At 49.1% G+C, this 23,820-nt stretch overlaps 1 protein-coding gene across 2 annotated transcripts in view; it reads left to right on the top strand.

Moving 5' to 3' along the window:
* Nucleotides 1–19,865, top strand: part of ESPN (espin) — a 50,351-nt gene extending 30,486 nt beyond the window's left edge. Inside the window, exons 9-14 of one of the 2 annotated variants that reach the window (XM_088147594.1) lie at nucleotides 973–1,162; nucleotides 7,262–7,407; nucleotides 7,927–8,199; nucleotides 16,760–16,839; nucleotides 17,782–17,793; nucleotides 18,931–19,865. In XM_088147594.1, the coding sequence (XP_088003720.1) occupies nucleotides 973–1,162; nucleotides 7,262–7,407; nucleotides 7,927–8,199; nucleotides 16,760–16,839; nucleotides 17,782–17,793; nucleotides 18,931–19,078 (849 nt within the window). In that variant the 3' untranslated portion in view covers nucleotides 19,079–19,865. Of the gene's footprint in view, nucleotides 1–972; nucleotides 1,163–7,261; nucleotides 7,408–7,926; nucleotides 8,200–11,561; nucleotides 15,262–16,759; nucleotides 16,840–17,781; nucleotides 17,794–18,930 lie in introns of those variants that run through there. The other variant, XM_088147592.1, reaches the window with a different exon arrangement.
* Nucleotides 19,866–23,820: the final 3,955 nt, after the last annotated feature.

Genomic DNA, 23,820 nt, shown 5'->3' with positions numbered 1-23,820 from the left:
TAAAGAGCAAAGATCGCCCCGTCGGTGGAAGGGAAAACGGAACCGGAGGGGGGAGAAAAGGGAAGGGCAAAGATGAGAGCCAGGCCTGCAGCCCCGGGGGAGGGAGGCTCAAGGTGGGAATCGCAGCCTGAACGCGCCTGGTGCTGAGCAATCGACGCCAAAGACATTTACAGGGTGTGACGTTTCTGCAAAGACCGAGGATTTTGCCCTGGCGGAGGGGAGGAACTTGACCGTTCAGTTATTACAAAGCCAGAGATCGATTTTCTACTTCCATCTCCGCTCAAAGTGCTTGGATTAAATAAGGGGGGGGGGGGGTCTCGCCTTCATCTTAGCAAAACACAGGCAGGTCCAGTCTCCCCTTAACTGGAGAAACTTACTGGGGACTTAGAGCTGGGTCCTTCAGCTTGGCCCATCCTACCTTGAAGGGTTGTTGTGACATTAAGACTAGGGAAATCCAGGTTCCAATCTCCTATCAGTCAAGGAAGCCTCTTGGGGGATTTGGAGCAAGTCCCTCCCCCTTGGCCCAGCCTACCTCGCAGGGTTGATGTTTGGGGAACAAAAGCAGATCTCTTGTGAGTCCCCTTGACTCTGTGTAGAAAGGGGGGTGTAATGAATGACCTTGGAAGACAGGAGGCAGAGCCACAGACTAGGCAATGGCCAGATAAGGGGCAGCTGAGCCCGCAGAAGGAAAAGGGGACCCTCCCCAGTTGTAAAGGCGAAGGGGAGAATTTCAGACTTGCAAGATTCTGATAACGTAACCTTGCAATAGAGCTGGTACTTCTGGGCGTGCTTCTGCTCCGGACTACCTCGCAAGGCCGACAGCGGGATGTAAGTCTAACAAATCAAAGCAGAGCTGGGCTTGAAATTCCAGCCTTCAGATGGGGCTTGTATTGTCCATGCGCTGGATGGGACTGGATCGAGGGCAGGGGGGGGCACTTTTGATGTTGATCTTTCCTTTTCATCCCCCCCCAGGCTTCCCTTCTGTCCAGCGAGAAAGTGCAGAACGGAAGCGCGGCCGAGAAGACGCCAACCGGAGAGGCGCCTCCCCCGGCTCCCCCCCTCCCCGAGGGCGGCTGCTCCCCTCCTCCCCCCCCTCCCCTGCCTGCCGAGAACCCCCCGTCCTCATCTAGCCAGCACAGATCATCGTCTTCTTCCACCGGAAGTAAGTCAGTTTCAAAGGGAGATTTCCCTTCGGCACCGAAATTGGACAAAGTCGAATTCTGGAAGCCGATCTTGGCATTGGCGTCAATGCAAGGAGGGGGGAGGGATGTGGTCCCCCGGTGGAAAGATTTCCCTGGCATGGGTGTGTTGGCATCTGTGGGGCACAAAAGGATCTCAATCCGGGGACCGGCAAAAAACACACCCTTGAGTTGTGTTGGCCGAACCCACGCAACTAGGTAAAAAGGACATCTGGCAGTTTCGTTTTAGGAAGTGAAGGGCAGGATAAAGCCTGCCCAGTCCAGGAGAAATAAGGGTGTGATGGAAGGATATGCCCTGGGGGCATTGATGGATTTCTATTCATAGCCTGTGCCATCCTGAAGACTCAAGGGAAGTGATGGGAGCAGCTCTACAGAAGACATTATGTTAAAAAAAACTCACACACACACATTGTCTTTGTGGGTCGATGGGGGAGGTCCTCTGGCATTTTCCCAAAAGTGTTCACCCTCGGATTTGGGCTGGCTCAAAGGGGTGGCAATCCTGTCATTTCGCGAGGGCCATTGGGCAACGTGTGCCACTCTCATTTTTTTTTTTTAGATTTTTTATCCGCCTTGATTATTAAATAAGGCAGTGAACGTACGCCTTCCTCCTCCTATTTTCCCCACAACAACAACCCTGGGAGGTGGGTTGGGCTGAGCGAGAGTGACTGGCTCAGTCACCCAGCTGGCTTTCACAACTAAGGCAGGACTAGAACTCACAGTCTCCTGGTTCCAGCCTAGTGCCGCGACACCATCATGGGGATCATCCTGCAATGCCAAAACCAGCTAGTCTTGAAACAATCCTGAGACCCATTTGAACAGCCTGATTTTTCCCAGGAAAAGGCCAGGGAAAATCTGGGAACTGCAGTTCCAGAGGAGAAGGTCAATGGGCTTTGGGCAGGTTTAGCCAGATCCTCGAATAAGGGAGAAAAGTGCCTTTGTGGAAACTGCCAAAGGGAAAACTCACTGAGCAAACGATGGGACAAACCACTCTAAAAGAAGATCCAGTTGTCTGGGCAGGACTGAGATCCGACTGAACAGGGGATTAATCTGGAAAACCGCTCCTGCAGGCCAAATGTCTGCTTGCTCTTTTAAAAATCTTCCTTTCCACGGAGCCAAACAGGTCTGGAAATGCCCAGACGGTTGAAATTGCGTCCACGTTCAGCTTTGCTTCGCAGCGACCGGTGCCAGACGCGGTTGGATAATGTTGCTTTTCTGCCCTCCTCCGGGGATTTCAGAGCCCAGTCGATCCAGCCCTAAATCCAGCAACGAGGGCTTGGAAGAAGCCTGATGAAATATTTCAAATATTTCACATTTGAGTCTAAATCGGCCTGGATGGACGACAAATGGCAGGGCTCCTTTGGCGCACGAAGAATTTCCCGGATTGATTTCCACAAAAATTCCTTCCTGCTTTTTCTGCATCCGATTTTTGCTCCAGGGTGGCCAAAGTGGAGAGCGTGGATTTGCTATCTTGCCAAACTTTATTGGAAGAATACATTCCAGCCAACTGGAATATTTCACCTGTAGAATTATAGGTCGGTCTGGGCGAGCTTCTCTGCCCCTTGGCTGGCTGCTGAATTTTCAGATGGGCACAGATCTGAGCTGGCTCTTCTGAACCACCCGTTCTGCATCCAGACGTTGCAAGAAGAGAGCGGAAAAACACCTTTTCCGACGAACAAATTTGATTCAAAGGCATCAGTTTTCAGGAGCTACAGAGAGGGGGTCATAATTCCTAGGGGAGCTAAGAGAGACACGGCCTTCTGGGGTCTGCGGAAATCTTTCGGAGGGGTACAGATGCTGGCTTGGCATCTGCAGGGAGCCCGTTGCCAATCTCTGTTCTAAGAGTAGCCAAAAATCCTCCTTGGATTTCTTCAGCACGATTCTGAAGAAGCTTGGAAAGGGGCCCTTTGAAGAACAAATCCAAAACTTTGGAGGCATTTCCAAGGAAGAAGCTTTGGTTAGAAAAGCTTAAAACAAAACGGGTCTTCTAAGTGGCATGTTCTCAGGGAGCTGAAGCCCCTCCCCTCTTCTGTAGCTTGGGTTTGTTGGAAATTTTGCATCCCGGCGTAGCTTCCCACCTTCCACGTCCCACTTTTCAATCTATCAGCGGCCGCCTCCTGGCTCGGCAAAGGTCCTGAAATATTGATCTATTTCAATATTGATGAAATATTGATGGGGCTTAATCTGCACCCTTTGGAGTTGGTGATTCCTTGTCACCCCCCCCCCCCCACTAAGTATGCATTATTTAGCGGGGGTTGAGGGATTGTACTCCTGCAGATGGTTTTTTCAAGAAGGGGAACAGCGTGGTATCAATTGCCTCCGTTTTTCCGTGCAAATGCAGTTTCGACATCGGTCTTTTCTGTCGGGGGGTGCTTTTTAAAACCAACCCAAGGGTGTGTTGCAGGATCAGATCAAATTCTTCCCAGCCCAGCATCTCCTGATGTGTAAGGTAGACTGCCTCTAAGAAGGAGGCTCGATTTTGTGTTCTGGAGGTATGCTCTTCCAGGAGTGATCCTGGCAGCAGGATCCTGGGCAATTTAATTCTGTTTCATCTCAATGTTCGGGTTTTCCAGATTGTCAGCTGCAAAAATATCAGTCTTCCAGCAAGTGGCTGCGTGGTACGAACGGTGTCCTGACTGCTTAATATCTGGTTGGCTGTAGGTTTGCTTTTTAATCATTTATTTTTTTTTGGAGGTGGCTTCCAGTTAGAGCAAGAAGGAGAGACGATACAGGTGTCTGTGGTTGTTTTCATACCAACTTAGTCATCTTTTTTTCTTTTCCAAGCGGTCTTGCTATGCAAACATCAGAGAGAATGAGCATTTCCTAGCATGTTGATGAAGGAAGTCACATGTTGCATTTTCTAAAAAACAGCCTATTGGCCAAACCAGCAAAATTACTCAGTATATCTGAGCTCCCTGGCCAAAACCTCACTGTGTTTCTGCATTGCAAAAATGCCAAATGGAATTTTAACTGCATTACCTTTTTCTTTTCAGAGGTAATGGAAGGATGGAAGGCAGGAATACTGGCCAGATATCTTCCTTCCTCCCTCCCTCCCTCTTCTTTCCCTTCCTTCCTTCCTTCCTTCCTTCCTTCCTTCCTTCCTTCCTCCCTCCCTCCCTCCCTCCCTCCCTTCTCTCTTCTTTCTCTTTCTTCCTCCCTCTTTCCTTCCCTCTTTCCTTCCATCCTTCATTCCTTCCTTCCCTTCCCTTCCCTTCCCTTCCCTTCCCTTCCCTTCCCTTCCCTTCCCTTCCCTTCCCTTCCCTTCCCTTCCCCCTTCCCCTTCCCTTCCCCTTCCTTCCTTCCCTTCCTTCCTTCCTTCCTTCCTCTCCCTCCCTCCCTCCCTCCCAATTTATTGGCCACCCACCTCCAGATATGTTGGAACTAAAACTCCCAACCAGCATGGAATTCTGGGAAATGTAGTCCCAACCCATATAGGGACTACCAGTCAGGGACCGCTGCAAAAAAAAAAAATCCAGGCCTATCCTAAAATATACCTTTTATGCAAATCAACTTTTCTTCATTTCCATGTCTCTTCAGCTTCCATCTCTCATCTGACATTGAGAGACAGGTGGGATTATTTTATTTTTTTTAACGGATGGGGGATCATTCCGGCGGGAAATCCCTTGCTATGACATCACAGCAGTTCAACCAATCCGCGCCCAAGGCTTTGATGCTTCCCAAACGGTGCACCCAAATCAATCAAAAAAACAAGCAGCAAATGCTCGTTTCACCCACTGTGGTTATTGCATCCAGCCTTGTAACTTGGAGTTTCCAACTAGCTTACACGAAAACCACCTTCCGCAAAGAGGAACAATGCCTTGAAAAGGAGATGACCAGCTTCGTTCCTTGCTCATTCTCAGTCGCTCCGGCCTGGCTCACCTCTCGTTCGGACTGCTGCAAAGCTCTCGACGTGGGGCTGCCCTTGAAGACTGCTCCAAAGATGAAGCTGGTCCTCCATGTAGCAGCTGAAGTCATGATGGGTGCCTCTCCGTTCTCCCCTACAGCACCACGCCTTTGGGAAGGCCCGTGGGCTGCAAAGACCTCAAGATCCATTCAAGGCCTGCGCAACTTTCAGCCTGGGGAATTTGCAACGGAAGTCGCTGGTGGTCACCCGGGGGGATCTTCAGAAGCAGCCCAGCTGCTTGCCGTTCAATAAGGTCAGGAAGAGTGGGGTCCCCTTATGTCCCATCTGCCAAGGGAGACCCTAAGCAAGGACCCCAGAGATGCGCTCCCGTCTGTGCAACTTTCCCTGCAAGACTTTTCCGAGTTTCCCGCAAGATCATTCCAAGTTCCAACTTTTAGAACTGGGGATTTTAGAACGGCCTGAAATGTGGCTTTTTCTGCGACAACAGGAGGGCGAGTGAAGAAATCTTTGTTCCCTTGGCACATGAGATGAGAGCGGTGCTTGGCGGTTGTCCGTAAGGTTATCTTTATGGCTTCAATCTCGTTTATGGATGAGAGACACGTCAGCTAATGGGAGCTGCCGAGAAGCTCCAGCGACGAAGGGAAGAAAAATGAAATGGTTTGGTCCTTTCGGGAGACGGGAGAAGAAACGGTGGGTTCGAAGATAAGGACGCCGATGTCGGTGGGACTTCAGGAAGCATTTCGAAGGGGAAGAGCTGCTCCCCAATGCAAGACACTGGCTTGGGGTGCCGGGCTGGCCCCTCTTTGCTGGAGGGGTTTCAGCGCCCTACCTTAAGGACTAGCAACTTGAATCTGTGGGCACAAGTGACAGCTGACCTTTCAGTCTTGGCAGAAAAAAAACGTGGTTGCCTCCTGCTGGCACGCCACGGCCAGATCTTCCCAGCCGCATGTAAAAATTCAAGCCGCACATACAAATTCCATCTGGCAGATGAAATCCCCAAGAAAGTGCTCCGACCGAGCAGGAGAATCCAATTCAGGGAGACCCACAGAAATGCCTCACCTGCTTTGCCCCCTTTCTGCTTCAGCCCCAAACATTTTTCTCTCTTCCCCACTCGGGAGAGATGCACAATGTCCTTGTTCATGCACCTATGCTCAGCCTAAGGTTTTTGCATTTTTCAGCTTGGCTGGCATCCAGGGCCTTGTGCCAATTAGCCCTGAAATCCAGCAGGGGTTGGCGTCTCCAGAGGGCCCTTAATGGCATCTCATTTTCCCAAAGTGGGCTATTAACGCCAACAGGCTTTGATTCGTGGTCTTCTGAATTTTCCCCAGCTGGGAGCCTTTGACCCTGTGATGTGGCTGGCTGGTCCCCAAAGATCTCACCTCCCTGGTCCAGGAGGATGGGCTTCGTTGCACTGCATCGGGCAGAGACTCCTCGACCTGGAAGGGGCCTGCAGGCTGCAGGACTCCATTTGGGGACCAAAGTCTGCCCCCAGCCACCCTTTCAATCTTTTCCGTGGCCCCTAAAAGTCTAGCCCAAACCTGTAGAATTCAAGTTAGTCCTCATCTTCTGCTCTGGGACCTCACTTAGGTGTTTTTTCATCTACTGTTTCTAAAACTCTCTGCAGGTACTGAGTTAGCTCAATATAGATAAAGGTTTAACATTTGCATGGATAAAAGGTTTGAAATTTGCACGGATGCAGATAAAAGGTTTAACATTTGCATTTCTTAACACCTGGGCCAGCTGTTAAGCAGTCCTCTCTCCCCTGCTTTGCTTTTAAATTCAGCGGAATTGTGTTAGGAAAGAGGATCCTTGGGGCTTGTGCAGCCCAGCGTCTGAAAAAGAAATGTGGAAAGTGGGAATTGTAAGAGGGGAATGAAAAAGGACCACAGTCACCTGTTCAACGGGGGTAGGTGACATTGGGCAGCCGAGAGGCCATTTTGTCGGCCTTTCGGAGTGGAATTTTCCATTCAAACTTTTCCATTCCCAAAGGAAACAGATGCCCTGAGTTTGCTGCAGGCCAGCAAACAGGTTTTGCTTTGTCTTTTTAATGCTTATTTTAATTGCACTGCTCATTTTCTGTAGCTTGTCTTCCATTTCAGCCCCACGCCCGTCCTCTTTTGCCCACGTCCTTCCAAAATTTGCCATCCTCTGCTCTGATGCCACCCGTCGCCCCTTCTCCTGCCCGTCTTCTCACCCACAGGCACCAAGTCGTTCAACATGATGTCCCCAACGGGTGACAACTCGGAGCTGCTAGCCGAAATCAAGGCTGGGAAGAGTTTGAAGCCCACCCCCCAAAGCAAGGGGCTCACCACTGTCTTCTCCGGCTGTGGTCAAGCGGGCACCCACGTAAGTGTGGATGGAAACGGACCCCTCTCCAGCGAGTCTGTCTGGATCTTTCTTCTGTGGGCCTGGAGTAGCTCTTCCCTCTAAAGCGGGACTCAATTGGCAGCGTTTCTCAAATGCACAGAAGCATCGTCACATTTATGGTTTAAGTAGAGTGCTAAGTGGCTGGATCGCGGCAGCCATTTTGTGAGGCCGCTCGCGGGGACGCTCCCAGAAAGGGCTCAGAAATGTTTGGTCCTCAGTGAGAGATTGAGTGACACAAACCTGCCTGTGCGCTCACTTTTTCTAGTGAATATCGGGCGTATCTACACACGGTCCCACTCAGATGACAAATGCAACCTGGGCGACTTGCACGTTCCCCGGCATTCTCCCACCACCGAGTTCCATTTTCCCCCGGGGCCCATCCAAATCCTGACCAGGGGAGGCCTGCTTAGCATCAGCAAGGATCAGTAGGGATGAAAGATAGAACTGGTTTCAGACAAACTCTGTCTTTTAATGACCCTCAACTTCTTTCTTCCATAGGTTGAGTTCCCTACATCTTCCTCGTCCCCCGCTGGGACGCCAACACCCCCATCTACTCCTGAGGAAGCCCCTGGACCCAGAGCTTCTGGCACACCCAAGCCGGAGATCAATGGTTCCTCACCCCCGTTTGGGACCCCAACCAGCCACATGGACCTGGAGGGCCTGATCCCCACGCATGATGAGCAGGGAAGGTCCATCCCTGAGTGGAAGCGGCAGGTGATGTTCCGCAAACTCCAGATGAAGATCCAGGAGGAGGAAGAGCAGAGACGCAAGGTAAAGGACTGGACGCGGGAAGGTTGATCAGCATGGTGTGCAGGTGTGCAGTGATCTTCCGTCTGATCCAACCTACCTGGAGTAAGGGGCCCTCACTCTGGAAGCCAAGGAAGGTGTCAACCTCCATCCCATCTTCAAAGGCAAGCAGGTTGTCCAGCAGGAGTGCATGGCGTTCAAGATGAGGACACCAGCTGGCTCAGTGGCCAGACCATTGGTTTCTCTAGCGCAGAGTTGTCTCCTTCTGCTATGCCTGGTTCTGTCCATACTTAGCTCTGGTTTAGCCTGTCCCTCTTTGCTTTTGGGAAGATTGGAGAATCATAGAATCCCAGATGGAAGGGTGAGAAGGGAGCTTGGAGATGCTCTAGTTCAACCCTCTCCCCAGGGGAGGGATGCCCCACCACAGCATCCTTGATGGATGACCAACAGCCTCTGTTTGAACACCTCCACCAACACCACCCCCTGTTCCATTATGGAGCAGTTCTTCCCATTAGGAAATGCTTCCCCATGTCCAACCAGAACCCACTTCGGGGCATTTAAATCCATTGTGTCCTCTCCTGTCTTCTGGAACGGCAACAGTTCTGCTTCATCTTCTCCATGACCGCCCTTCAGAGACTTGAAGACAGTTTTTGCATCTCCCTGCTAACTTCTCAGGGGGAACATAACCCCTCCCAACATAGTAAACCAAATGTCTCTGCTCCCCCATGATCATAAACTATGATGGCCATCAGCAAGCCAGCCACAAAGCATAGCTTCAGGTTGCAGGTGATAGCTTAAAATAAGCTAAGGATTTTTCAACCTTTTCACATCACACTAAGTTACATCATGTCAACCTTCCCAGGTAAACCAGACAGGAACCATGACCAGATGCGCTAATTCTACTTTACTGTAAGACTACAGTAACAGAATCTTACAAGTCTGAAAGGACAAATCTCCCACCGTCTCTTTTACAGCCCGAGAAACTAGGGAGGGTCTCTTCTGAGTCTCTTTCCCCTTCCATTATGCAGCTGTGGGCTACGCCCCCTCTTATCTGACCGTTCCCTAGGCAGCATCTCTTCACCCAGTTTCCCAAGGTCTTTCCCACATACCATTACACATCACCAGCAAGCCATAATTATGGCTTACCCTGACCTGTTCAAGCATCAATCCTTAGAGCAAACTGTGGATTAGCATAATGCAGGGGCATTGATGGGGAGGACAGGGTCAAAACAATCAAGACGGCAGCCAGGATTGTGTGATCAAACCCCTTTTATGCACATGGCAGCTGCTATCTTACTTTTTCATTCTCTGTCTTACAACACACACACACACACACCTGGCCTAATTTGTCAGTGAACTTCACCAACATCTCTCCAAGAACGTCCAACTGAAAGATGGTTCGCCAGCCTCGGAACCTAAGATTACTCATTTAATTTGGGACTTTTATGCAGTAAAAAGTAATTGATTCTAGATTAAATTAAGTAGGATCAATCCTAGTTAGTGAATGGGTGTTAGTAAGCAGTAGTAGAACCTTATATACCCACTGATGAGAATTCTACAAATCAACAGCAATGAAACAGAGTAATAGTTTATACTAATACTAGTATAATATTACTAATAGTAGCATAGTTTATGCCTAGATTGTTAATGCAATGCAGTCTGTGTCTGATTTTACCAATACAGATAGTCCTCTACTTATGAACAGGCTACGTTCCAAGAGGTTGTTCGTAAGTCCATTTTGTTCGTAAGTCCAACCACAGCGTGCCACATAAGTATGCCTGGAAGCTTACGGCGTGCCATATACATATGCCTGGAAGTTTACAGCTGCACGCTGTAAACTTCCAGTCGTACATATGTAGAACACCATAAACTTCTGGGCATATGGATCCGGCGCACCATAAACATCCAGGTGTACATATGCTGCACACTGTAAACTTCCGGGACCTTCCTTCCAGGACCTTCATTGCTGGAGTTTTCGGTGGTTTGTTCGTATTGGCGAAAGTTTGTAACTCAAAAGTTCGTAAGTAGAGGATCGTCTGTAGTATAGTAAAATTTGGCCGCATTCATAGAAACTGAATCGCACTGGTGTAATAACAACTGCATAGGCTAAATCAGAATTTCCTGGGCACTTGGCAGGACACGGACTATGGATTCAGTGTGTCCTTCACAAGGGCACTCTCATAGCTCATACGCGATTTTTTTTTTCTATCTCCCCTTGAGAACCGCCGTAGAGAAGACATTGAAGGGTGCTTTTTGAAGTTTAGAGCTTATAAAGTCATTGTTGCTGTTGATGGGTGAAGGAAGAGACATTGCAAGATGTTTGGGCAAATCTGTTCAGTCTTTCAAAAAGCATGCCCAAAGTCTTGTTTCCTCTGCAAAGTCAGTCTGAAAATCCACTTGAACTGCGGGGTTCCTGGTGTTCTCTGAGCTTGGTTGCTTGCTTGCAGACGTTTCGTTACCCAACTAAGTAACATCATCAGCGCACCTGGCCAGGTAACAAACAACCAAGCTCAGAGAACGCCAGAGACCCTGCAATTCAACCCTGAGCTACAGATATTCTCTTCTATTGGAATCCACTTGAGGGACCAGCTAAGAGGTAATATTTACTTATGTGTTGGGATTCGAAGCCATCTGCTATAACAACACCACGTGCATGGGTTTGCATGACAGCGTGCACAGTGCAGGCGAGGCCCGTGGGACTGTAAACAGGGATTCCCAGCCAAAAGAGCTTTTGCAGACCTTCAAGGCAGTATTTAGAGAAGGTGGGGTCCTTCCTTCTAACTCGCCTCTAGTTTCCTTGTGGTGCATGGTGTGGCTGTGCGTGTTGACTTGGGGTGACCAGCTCTGAAGCACATTTAACCTGCAATATGGGCCAAGCGAGGGCTGGTTCTCTGCACAACAGTTGTTGTGGCGAAAATGTGCCGGCAGGTATTCGGCGACCCCAGAATCTTTCCTACCGGATTACTGATTCGATCCGTTTGTCTAAAACAATAAATCTGTTCGTTGAGAACTCTCTTCGACCCCTGGCTGTCCTCGGCTGCCAGATACTGCAGGAATTAAATGCCTTACATGATCGCTTCATGGTGTAATGTGTGAACACTTCCCGCAGCGTCTGCCACTGGGCCGTTAATGCTGTGGTGTCCTCGTGCAACTCTCTTGCATGTCCGTCACGCGAGCAGAAAAGTGTGGGTCTTTCTCTCCTAATATGGCCCCCCAACCACCTCGTCCTGGCAGGCGTGCCCCACCACACATCTTTGGCCACTGCTCTGTTCCCATTACACCACGAAGTAACATGTAAGGCAAAGGGTGTGCAGAACATGGATGATGTCGTGGCCCATCCTGAGGGACTCCTTTGCCCTCTGGGGTTTTCTTTTTGTCTTGCGTAGCTACGATCTGGGAATTGCTACCCCCAGGAAGGCTGGCGTTACTCCCACGCTCACAATGCCATTTTGGGACCTTTCGGGGAACTGATGACCGAGGACGACATCCTGCGGATCGAGAAGCAGATCCAGAACCTCCAAGTCGTGCACAAGGTGCAGAAGGTGGAGACCCAGCTGGAACAGCTGGAGCAAGAATTGCAGCAGCTATTGCCGGTCTCGGCTGCCTTAGCGAAGGAACACTTCACCGTCAACCCCAAGTGCATGCACGGCCGGGCGGAGGATCTCCCCGCTTGGTGCAACAAGATCTCCATTCTCTTGAAAAGCATGTCCATCCTTCTGGCCACGCTGGGGGGCAAAGCCACCAGTCTGGCTGAAATGGTGACCTCCGAAGCGCTGGCGCAGAAGAGCGAGGATGCACAGGCGGTCCCCTTGGCCGCGCCGACTTTCAAAGACGGCCCAGGCCCCATGGCCCGTTCTCAGTCCTTCAGCTGCACCCGGGAGGAGGTGGAGAAGGAGATCATGCAGTGGGGGGTGTCGGTGAAGAATCTGAAGGCCAACTATGAGGTCCATGTGAAGGCACAGCTGATCAGTGCGGCATCCAGCCGGGTATACAAAAGGAAGCGTTCCCTACCGGTGGGAACGGCCCAGTTCACTCTTGGTCGAGAGCCCATTTTGGAAGAAGACTACGTCATGGGCCTTGAGCCGTTCAGTATATTCGAAGATGAGGAGGGCTCCCCCGTTCAGCTCTCCCATGCCCCGCTTCTCTATGAGGAGGGGCCCAGCCCATTCTCCAGAGGGGACTCCTTTGCAGAAGCCATGTTCAGCCCTGACCACATGACTAGGAGCCTCCCGGTGCAGACCGAGCTGAGTTGCGTCCAAGACTACATCAACATGCGGAAGGAGCGAATTGTCTATCTCTTCCTGGAGCACTGGAAGAGGTGGACTTTCACCGACTCAGGCAGGCAGGTTCAGCCGAAGAGGGCGGAGATCCCGAGTCCTGGTTTGGAGGAAGGCCATGACGCATGCCACCGGTCTGTGTTGATAGCCCCAGGGCCAAAACCCAACGAGGACCACCAGCTTTTGTACTTCATGAAGCAACGTCAAGTGGTAGGAAAGCTGCTTGCCCACTGGAGAAGTATCATCAGCCAAGTGCCCACGAGGCAAATCCGTCGCTTGAGCCGCACCGACATATTCTACTGGCCTGAGCATTTCTTGCCCCATGTCAGTGGCTCCCTGGTGGAGTACGACAGCCTTACTTTGGACCTCTTCATGCTGGGCTACTTCCAGCTTCTGGAGATGGACATGAGCCGGGAGGAGCGCAAGTTTCGCCACCTGCTCTGCTATGAGATGTTTGACCATCTGGGCAGTCACAGCTGGGAGCTTATCCGCCAGTTTCACAAGGTGGTGATGGAAGAAGTGGAGGCTGGCAAGCGGGATTGGCTGGACGGCTTTGAGGACCTCAAGCAGAGGTTCTTCAGGGACAGCCTGCTGTTGGACCATGGGACTACACCCAGCGTGGATGTACCAGCAGAGACCCAGCACCCTTCCCCTTCTCTCTCCCATCAGGAATCTTCTCAGTCTTTGATTAGCAGCACCCAAGAGCCCAAGGCAGTTGCAGAAGAGCTGGCCGTTGTCCCAGCTCCAAAAAGTAGGAAGAACTCCATCCAGCTCATTTCAGAGCTTGGGGAATTCAGCAACGAAGACATTTGCTGCTACATAGACCGTAGCTTCTCGTTCTGGAAAGAGAAGGAGGGTGAGATGTTCAACATCTGAGGATGCAGCTTCCTGGATGGTTAGAGAAGATTCAGTCCATGGTCTTTGCAGAAGATGGCTTCTTACCCTCAAATATGGATTTGTTCAATCCAGGACCATTCCAGAAGGTGACATTGGTTACTCTCCCAAATAACCTTGGTAAGAAGGTGAGATGCTCTCAGCTAGGACTTTGGCTGGTCTTGGTAGACCAAGCGAATGGACCACTGTTGGGTTCCCTCAAGATCTTCTGTGGAAACCACCCGATTCTGAGGCCAACAAGGAACTCAGGTTTATACCACACTGCTATGGTTCTGAGGCATATACAGAGTTACAGTACCTTCCCTGAACTCCAACTTCATCCAGATGATGTCCTCCTAGCTTACAAAGTATCCTCAACAGCCAAACCCAGGCAGAACTGATTTGGGACCTTGGGGGAAGTGGCAGAAAGCGAACCCACTGCTACCCGACTTTGGGTAGAAGGATAAAAAATAGAGGCAATGGAAAGGTTGTACAGTATGAGGTCGCTTCGTGAGTTAGTGGCAGCCGACTAGAATTTGTGGGGTGCACAGTTTGGGGATCAAGGACCGCTGTAAGAAAGTTTGATGCAGATAAAGGCAGAGACAGAAGGGGGGGGGTTAAGTCCAAACCAGGCCCTCCATTGGCTTTATTTTTTTAAAACCATCTGTCAAATAACATCCTATTGGCTGGCTTCGTCCAACAGGCTCAGCCAGACCCGGGGTAGCCTAGCGTGTTGTACAGATTCATCACACGTGATTAATTTATAGTCCTTGGAGTGCACATAGCTACGGACAAGCGTCCACGGGGTACGAAAGCGACACCTTGTGCACCATGACGCCACAGGACATCAGTGCATCATCCACGCTGCTTGCACGACGACGTCATGCCACACGCAACATCGTTCAGAAGTGACTTTGTGGCGGCTGGGGTGGGCCCACCGTCGATAAGTTTTCCTCCTTGGTCTGTAAATGTAATTAATTTCAGAAACACTGATTCTGCTTCCCAGAAGGGCGGTGGGGTCCTAAAATAACCTACTTTGGGGTAATGGAAATGGGAAGAGGCCAGTTAACCTCTCTTTCCCCTTGCGTGTGATATGTTGGTGTGATCTCCTGTCGTGGCGGTGGTGCAATGGCTCCTTTTTGTGAGTGTGCTGTTATGCAAGCTTTCTGATGGTTGGCCTCTTATTTTCTTCTTTTTAATCTTCATTTATTACCAGAGGTGGGGAAGCAACTTCGTCTAAATTGGGGAGCCGGGTTCATTTTGGTGGAAAGTTGCATTTTTTCCTGATGCTCGTCTGAAGAAATAAAAGTCTGATGCGTGTAAAGGCTTTGGGCATCTTTTGTGATTGCAGAGAGAGACAGAGGGGGAGCAAAGAGCATCAAGATATTCTCATTTCTATGCTGCATGCTTGCCTGTGTTTTAAATATCTTCATCCTAGGGAGCCAAACCCTGCATAAAAAAGAATCCGAAAAGTCATTTGTTGGGGTGTGACTTCCAAAAACGCTCAAACAATACCGGTAAATTTCGGTGGCACCGTGTCTGAACCTGGGTGGCTTGAATTCTTGCCCTTTGGCAAGAAAACGCAGCGTTCTCAAAGTGAGGATTAGACAAATTTGGAGCAGGGTTTATAAAATTAACGTTCTGGGGTGAGCCTGGACAGCAGTCTCGGGTTGCACGTTTGCCACGGGCTGTTGCAGAACCGCAGAGTTCGCAGATCTTCTTCTTTAGGGATGAAAAGGGAATGATGTAAAAGAAGTGTACTTTTTTTTCTTATGCAACCTGAACCCCAATGATATTGTTAGTTTTATATCCGGGGGAGTTGCAGTGGGGGGGCATTGCACAGCAAAGTTTGAGAACGCCCCCCCTTTGTGATTTTTTTTAAAAGCAAAAGGGAACTCCAACTTGCTTTAAAACAGTGTTTTTCAACCTTGGCAACTTCAAGATGCGTGGACTTCAACTCCCAGAATTCCCCAGCCAGTTGGCTGGCTGGGGAATTCTGGGAGTTGAAGTCCACCCAACTTAAAGTTCCTACCCAAATGATCCAAACTTGTGACTGATGGAAGTGGTGCAGGAGAACTGGGTTAAACCATGATGATGATGATGATGATGATGATGATGATGATGATGATGATGATGATGATGATGATGATGGAGAAGGAGGAGGAGAAGATGGAGGAGGAGAAGGAGAAGGAGAAGGAGTGTTGGAGAAGGAGGAGAAAGAAGGAGAAGGAGTGGTGGAAAAGGAGGAGAAGGAGAAGGAGAAGGAGAAGGAGTGGTGGAAAAAGAGAAGGAGAAGAAGGAGAAGGAGAAGGAGTGGTGGAAAAAGAAGGAGAAGGAGGAGTGGTGGAAAAGGAGAAGGAGTGGTGGACAAAGAGGAGAAAGAAGGAGAAGGAGAAAGAGAAGAAATCCACTGCAAGATCAACCATGCTGGTCCAATGAGGGTTGGTAAACAGATATTTTTTGACTTTCCATCTAGGGCTGAGAGAAGGAGACTGATCCATAGTCCCCCAGGGTGCTTCTGTGGACCTAGGTCTCCCCACTCCTAGTCCAGGACCTTCCCCATTATCCATCCTGGCTCTCATGCGTCTCATGTGATATGGTGGTGCACCTGATCAATTTGCTTTGAAACCTGGGTTAGCATTGACTAAGACAGCAACTCTCACTACTCCATTGCTACGATAGGAATTGGCTCTTCCGGTCAATTCTCGTGGTTTGAGGGTTCCGCCTTCGTGAATTCGCCTCCTCGCAAAAATTGATTTGTAACCCCCCCAATCAATACTCACAACACCTTCACGGTCGTGTGCGGACGTGCACAGGGCGGCGAACATTTTGTGTCGCTGTTCTGCACATCTCTGCCTTCTCTCCCAGATCTCGCGGGTTAACGTGGCCATCAAGATAAGATTCTTTAAAAATAAACCTTTAAATGTTTAATCTTTTTTTCCCAGGACTTTCTTTCTTACAAATACCTCAAAATAAGGAATCTTTAAACATAAAACAAGGTTATGTATTGATCGGCTGATGAAAATGTTTGACCAGAGGCTCGCAGGAACCTAACTCTGTATTTCCCTAGGAGCAATGGGGAAATATTGCTATATTTGCTAATTCAGTGGCGATTTTATAGAATTTTTAATAGTATTTTATTACTACTGTGAATATTGAGAATTTACTGTACTATTGTAATAGTCTTAACTCTTTCCTTTGGGATTTTTTCCCTATATCTATTGCCCAAACACACAGGATCTCAAAACAGTGTTTTTCCTCTCTGTGGAAAACAATCTTACGAAGCCGAAGTGTAGCTGGCCCCAGATCCTTAATGCTTAGATTTCTGCAAGCAAGTCATGTTTTTTTTAACAGTGAAAACTTTATTTAGCAATAGGTAGAGATATATATTCACTTCCCTCTTTTCCTTATCCTTTCTTGGCGCTGTCTTACAGGAAAGAGAAGAAGAGGCGCGTCTGGCTAACATGCCAGCGTGGAGAAGGGATATTTTTCGGAAAAAGATGGAAGAGGAAAGGTAAGGATCGTGTTCCCTCATGGCTGATTTTCAGGGGAGGCTGATAGTGCAGCCAGAGCAAAAAGCATGCAAAGCCTGGCTCGGTGACAGGCGTGCAAAGCGCTGCATTTCCAACCATTCTGCGTGTGAAGTCTTACAAAAACGTCCTGTGAAGTGGAAAACTTGAATGGTTGAGCACAAACGAAGCCGGATCATCTCTGGGTTGGTGTCCCGCGCAACCCAGAAAGTGGGTTAATTTGATGATCAAATTAAATATATTGTGCAGACCTTTTTTTTTTGGTTTGTGAAAGACCAACAAAATGGTTGCGTTCACACATTTCACACGGTCATTTTAAGATCTCGTAACTGCAACTGGTGAGTTTTAATCCAGTTTAGGGTGGTTGTGTTTTTTTTGTATAAGTGTGTGGGTTTAGTCTACAGACTGATCCACTTCACAAAAGCAGGCCTGCCTCCTCCCCTTTGCACTCAAAAAACACAAGAAAATAGACATTTTCTCCCTTTGGTGGCCTATATATATAGGGACCTCATTTGAATGTAAGGTACTGGCTGGAACTCTTGTATGGAAACCTTAGTCTTCCTTCGAGTAAACATTGCTCATCTCTGAGAGAGATTTGCTTTGGATTCATTACATCCAACCTCCGTTGCTAGTCGGGCAGTCCAACGTGTTCGCACCCCGATGCGTGTTCTGCAAAATCTGCCCTTCGGTAGCCCATTCAATTGGCAAAGCGGGGCTGGGGCACCGTGGTCCTCTAATTATTCACCAGCCCTTGACACTCCCTCATGGCCCATGGAGGAACGAGAGGCCCGGGATGGTGGATCCTGTCTTCTGAAATAGCATCGATCCTATCGGTCTGTCCCCGTGGGGTGTGAAACTGCGTAATACGCTTCTCTATTCCAGTGCTAACCAGTTGTGCTCTGTGTGTGTGTGTGTGTTTCCTGCAGGTTACAAAAACGGTGAGTCTTGACTGCGCGTCTGAATTGTTTTGATTTGCACGCCGGCTTTCTCCGCGCAAGGCGTTTGATTCTCTGGACCCATCAGGCACAGCCTTTCCACAGCCCTGGGGTGGATAGAGCTGGGATTCCCCACCCACATTCCTGATTTGCAAGATGTGGATCCTCATGAAGGGGTGCTGGGGGGTTGCCGAAAGGCCACGGTGGATTTTGGAGAACGTGGACCGTTGCAGAAGGTCAAGGAGGGGAAGAAGATAAACCAGGGGTTGGTGTGGGGTTTCTGAAGAGCAGGGAAATCAGTGCTCTTCAACGCCAAACCCAAACCAAGAATTTTGGGGTCACTCTTGGCACCTGTCACCAGCACTGCCGTCACTGGGTCTCTCAGGAACTACATAGCCCATGTGTCTTTAGGCTGACGCTTGGGCATCTCTTTCCAAATTGGGCTCTCAGATTATTTTTGGGGTGACCTTGGCTTGCAGGGGATATTGGGGTGAAATGCATCTCCCGTGGAGGTTCTCTGGGCAACTTTAAAAAAAATAAAAGAGAGACGATGCCCAGGTCAGAAGGATCGAGGTAAGCTGGAGTGGGACAAAAGGAGATCTCGCAGCTGCTAGTGGTGGTGATAGGAGTTTTATCTTCTGGATTTGCCTTCTGGTCAATAGGGAGGGTCCCAAATGCCAAGGTGATGCCCGCAGCCACACAATCCAATCATGCCCCTTTATTTCATGCAATCGTGTGGTCACGGGTACCAGTTTTTTCTTGATTCATTTAAGTATTGGCCACCCAACTCCAGTGGACTCTGGATCTTGGCTTCTTTGACCCCCCTCCCTTTGCACATAAACCACCTGCCTCCCTTTTAGGGGGAGCACCCCTGACAGGGGTCTCAGAACCCCATGGGTGCCCCCCAATTTGATAACAAATAGCACACCATTTTCCCATCCGGAGACGTCTTGGACGTGTTGCTAACCCAGAGTTTCTCAACCTTGGCAACTTTAAGACGGGTGGACTTCAACTCCCAGAATTCCCCAGCCAGCACAGCTGGCTGGGGAATTCTGGGAGTTGAAGTCCACCCGTCTTAAAGTTGCCAAGGTTGAGAAACACTGTGCTAACCATGGCAGCCTCTCTTTTCTTTTCCAACAGCCAAGAGGAAGAAAAACTGCGACGGGTAGAAGAGGAGAAGGAGAAGGAACAGGCTGCAAAGCTAAAGACTCTTGGGTTCGACGAGAACAAACTCACGCCGTGGCAAAGGCAGATTATCCTCAAAAAAGGAGACATGGCAAAGTATTAGCTCGGTCCACTTTTCGTGCTTTGGGGACGTCCTTCTTTTCGATTTCAGAGCCTGGGGGCTGGGGGAGAGGCCGAGGGTCGTGGCTCTTGCCCCCTTGCTATCCCCAGACCATCCTCGCTCACCGCCTCCAACGCAAATCCAGACCCTTTCAGGATCTCCCCCCTTCGATCGCTCGTTTTGCTAAATCCCATTCCTTCCTTGCTCAACGGCCCGTCTTTGTCCTCCTGATACGGTGGCTTTAATCTTCCAACGGCAACGGGTGGGATTTGAAAGCAGCCTTTGGTCGGCTCTAAAGACCACCCCCACCTGGGAGCAAACTCTGAAAAGAAAAAATCTGCAAATTCTCAGAATATTGGCCAGCGAGCTCACTAACCCCGACTGAATTTTGTGCACTTCTCCGAACGAGCCAGTGTCTTTTTCAAAATGATTCGACGGGGTTTTCAAATGGGATGTTTGTGGCATGGAAACGTTTTGTTGCTGGACGTACGAACTCCAAGGAGGGGTGTTAAGTTGGGAGGATGGTTTGATTTGGGGGAGAAGGGGAAAAAACCAGCTCTTTAGAATGTTAAATTTCTCTTCATCCTAAAAACAAAACGGGGGGGGGGAGATAGCGACTTGAAGACCCTCTGATTTAGTTGCCGAACACCATCTGAGTATCTCAACCTGTGCAATAAAGTCCGTTCTCTTAGCTAATTCTCTCCCTGTGCCATTTTGCAGCGCAATTTCACGGCAGGCTGGCCAAATCAAAAATGCACTTTCTTTCCTCAATTTGGGGCTTATCGTATGAAGTGGGGCGGACAGGTTTAGCTTGGGAGAATGGACCCCAATGTTGCATTCTTCCTGCTAAGCTCCCATTTCCACAAACGATCTCGTGCAAAACTTTGCTCCGGGCACAAGTTTTGCAAGTCACTGAATCAGACTTTCCAGCGGCACCGTTTTAAGTTGAAAAAGCTAAAAGCGACTTAAATACAGTCCATTCTAACTCCTGCCACCGTTGAAATGTTTTGCCTGTGGTGGAAGATCTGTCCCTAAAGCATTTCAGGGCAGGAACCAAAATCCGTCTCTCTCCAAAACTTTCTAATTTTCCCATCCGGATCGAACTATAACTATGTGGCTTCAGTAGTTGTGTTACCGAACCAAGCAGATCATTTGTAGGGATCTTCAAACACTATATTAAATTCGGCACACTTTTCTATCCTTTTTCCAAATAGACCCAAAGAGAACAGCACGTATTTTAGCCCTACACTTTATTTGCAAAGTAAAACACATGCAAACACATTGGCGTGTTCCAAGAAATGCATTGCTGCTTTAAAAAGAAGACCGGGCGTTCAAAAACATTTGAATTTCCACTGCCATTCAACGCTACGGTTTTGGGGAAATGTTCCTCCTCATTTTGGTCCTGACATCTCCACCACAGCAATGCCAGTCAGGTCCAGAAATATTGGGACATCGACACAATTCTAACATCTTTGGCTCTATACACCACCACAATGGATTTGGAATGAAACAAACACAATGTGCATTAACTGCAGACTGTCAGCTCTAATTTGAGGGTATGTACATCCAACTCAGGTGAACGGTGTAGGAATTACAACAGTTTGCATATATGCCTCCTACTTGTTAAGGGACCAAAAGTAATGGGACAATTGGCTTCTCAGCTGTTCCATGGCCAGGTGTGTGATATCCCCTCAGTACCCCAATTACAATGTGCAGATAAAAGGCCCAGAGTTCATTTCAAGTGTGCTATATGCATGGGGAACTCTCAAGATGAGATCCAAAGAGCTGTCACTATCAGTGAAGCAAGCCATCATTAGGCTGAAGAAACAGAACAAACCCATCAGAGAGATAGCAAGAACATTAGGCGTGGCCAAAACAACTGTTTGGAACATTCTCAAAAAGAAGGAATGCACCGGTGAGCTCAGCAACACCCAAAGACCCGGGAGACAACGGAAAACAACTGTGGTGGATGACCGAAGAATCCTTTCCCTGGTGAAGAAAACACCCTTCACAACAGTTGGCCAGATCAAGAACACTCTCCAGGAGGTAGGTGTATGTGTGTCAAAGTCAACAATCAAAAGAAGACTTCACCAGAGTGAATACAGAGGGTTCACCACAAGATGTAAACCATTGGTGAGCCTCAAAAACAGGAAGGCCAGATTAGAGTTTGCCAAACAGCATCTAAAAAAGCCTTCACAGTTCTGGAACAACATCCTATGGACAGATGAGACCAAGATCAACTTGTACCAGAGTGATGGGAAGAGAAGAGTATGGAGAAGGAAAGGAACTGCTCATGATCCTAAGCATACCACCTCATCAGTGAAGCATGGTGGTGGTAGTGTCATGGCGTGGGCATGTATGGCTGCCAGTGGAACTGGTTCTCTTGTATTTATGGATGATGTGACTGCTGACAAAAGCAGCAGGATGAATTCTGCAGTGTTTCGGGCAGTATTATCTGCTCACATTCAGCCAAATGCTGCAGAACCCATTGGACGGCGCTCCACAGTACAGATGGACAGTGACCCAAAGCATTCTGCAAAAGCAGCCAAAGAGTTTTTGAAGGGACAGAAGTGGACTGTTATGCAATGGCCAAGTCAATCGCCTGACCTGAATCCCACTGAGCATGCATTTCACTTGCTGAAGACAAAACTGAAGGGGAAATGCCCCAAGGACAAGCAGGAACTGAAGACAGTTGCACTAGAGGCCTGGCAGAGCATCACCAGGGATGAAACCCAGCGTCTGGTGATGTCTATGCGTTCCAGACTTCAGGCTGTGATTGACTGCAACCGCTTTGCAACCAAGTATTAAAAAGGGAAAGTTTGATTTATGATTATTATTCTGTCCCATTACTTTTGGTCCCTTCACAAGTGGGAGGCACATATGCAAACTGTTGTAATTCCTACACCGTTCACCTGAGTTGGATGTACATACCCTCAAATTAGAGCTGACAGTCTGCAGTTAAAGCACATTGCGTTTGTTTCATTCCAAATCCATTGTGGTGGTGTATAGAGCCAAAGTTGTTAGAATTGTGTCGATGTCCCAATATTTCTGGACCTGACTGTAGTTGCTGACTTGGATGGTTTATTGAATCTTTCTCCGAAATGTTTTGTTTTTCCCGTTTCCTCATAACCTCTCAGAATCATAAAGTCAGAAGGGACCTCAGAGGTCATCTAGTCTAACCCCTTCCTTTGCAACGGTTACCCGCAGCTTTCCAGCGATTCACGGTCAGGACGTGGCATGCTCGAGGTGCCAAGGTTCATGAGGTCTGGTTGGCCCATCAAAGTTGCTGATGGGTATTTTTCCCCCCCAGACTTTCTGAATTTCCTTCCAAATCCTTGCCCTACCAGGTGGGGGTCTCCGAGGCAAGATGTCTGCCTGGAAGGAAGACATCTTTGAACCCAGATCTGTTTGCTTGCAAAGCACGGGTTCAGCAGCCTGCCTTAATTCATCACGCCTACTGCAGACTCTTGTTTGTGAGAATCCAGGCTGCTCTGGGTCAAAGGATAACACATGAGGCCAGCACGTGTTTAAACGATTTTTATTACGAAGTGCATGAAGAGTCAATCCAAAACGAGTGTCCGTGCAATATATAAATAAACCCCGATTCTTGAAAGAAGGAATTGGCTGCGAGGGGAGCGACGGGATGGTTGCAAACCGCCCAGCGGCTGACGAGAAAGGCAGTGCAAAACGCCTGGGAATCTCAGAGGAACCCTGCTGGGCTGGGAGGAAATTTGCAAAACAGTGAGAGGTGCTAAAGGGGAAGAGCTTGGGAGGGCCCTCCTATGGAAGCACGTTAGTGTCTATGAAACACGTCCCTTCGTTTTCCTGCAACTCTTGCAACAGCTTAAGAAAATTAGTATTATTCCCATTTGGAAGAGGGGTAGACTGAGGCCAGTCTGAAACAATCCTCCTCTGTGTCTGAGACAGCGTTTCTCAACCTTGGCCACTTGAAGACGTGTGGACTTCAACTCCCAGAATTCCCCAGCCAGCCATGCTGGCTGGGGAATTCTGGGAGTTGAAGTCCACACGTCTTCAAGTGGCCAAGGTTGAGAAACACTGATCTGACATTCCATGTGCTTCACAGTAAGAAAAACTGCTTTTCAGAATAATTATGCCTCCTCCCATTAAAGGGCAGAAGAAAAGCCTATTTAAAATTGACATACAAAGTCTACACCCGGGCTAAGGATCTGCTGCAGCGGCCGAACCCTCCAGCGAGTAGGTCTCAAAGCCTCTTCAAAACAACCCTGTGAGGGAGGCTTGCCGTTCGCTGTTCGAAGGCAAATCAGTGGGGTTGTGGCAGGGCGATTCAACTACCGGTAGAGCCACACCCAATAAGACCTGGGTCGCACGCCAGGGTTTGCAGAAGAGCTTCCACGTTGGTTCAAAGGAATGGGGCCCCTTTACATCCTCCCCACATTTCCCAGATCTAACTGCATGCTGGAAGAGCAGCCCTCTCCTTTAAGAAACAACGGCGTAAGCCACAGTTTGTACAAACTCAGATGCGACGCGTACAGAACATTAAAATTGTCCCAGTTGTGCTCCGAGGGTCATAAATTACTGTGTCCGCCCCAGGGAATTATTTCGCATTGGGGGTCTTTCAAGAGGCAATCCAGGTCTGGTTAGGGGTGGCCAGAACGGGGAATAGATCCCACGGAGGCCATCGGGGTGAAGAAAGAAGATCTCCCCCGGGTTCCCTTTGCCAGCCGAGATGGCGCCGTTTCTCCCTAAATCCCTGAACGGTTGGC

Source organism: Python bivittatus, unplaced genomic scaffold (genome assembly GCF_059951505.1).
Source record: "Python bivittatus isolate LINGU-HERP-01145 unplaced genomic scaffold, Pbiv_v1 ctg000510_np1212, whole genome shotgun sequence".
NCBI classification, from domain to species: Eukaryota; Metazoa; Chordata; class Lepidosauria; order Squamata; family Pythonidae; genus Python; species Python bivittatus.
The sequence above is the reverse complement of the archived record's forward strand: the minus strand, read 5'-3'. Positions and strand labels throughout refer to the sequence as shown.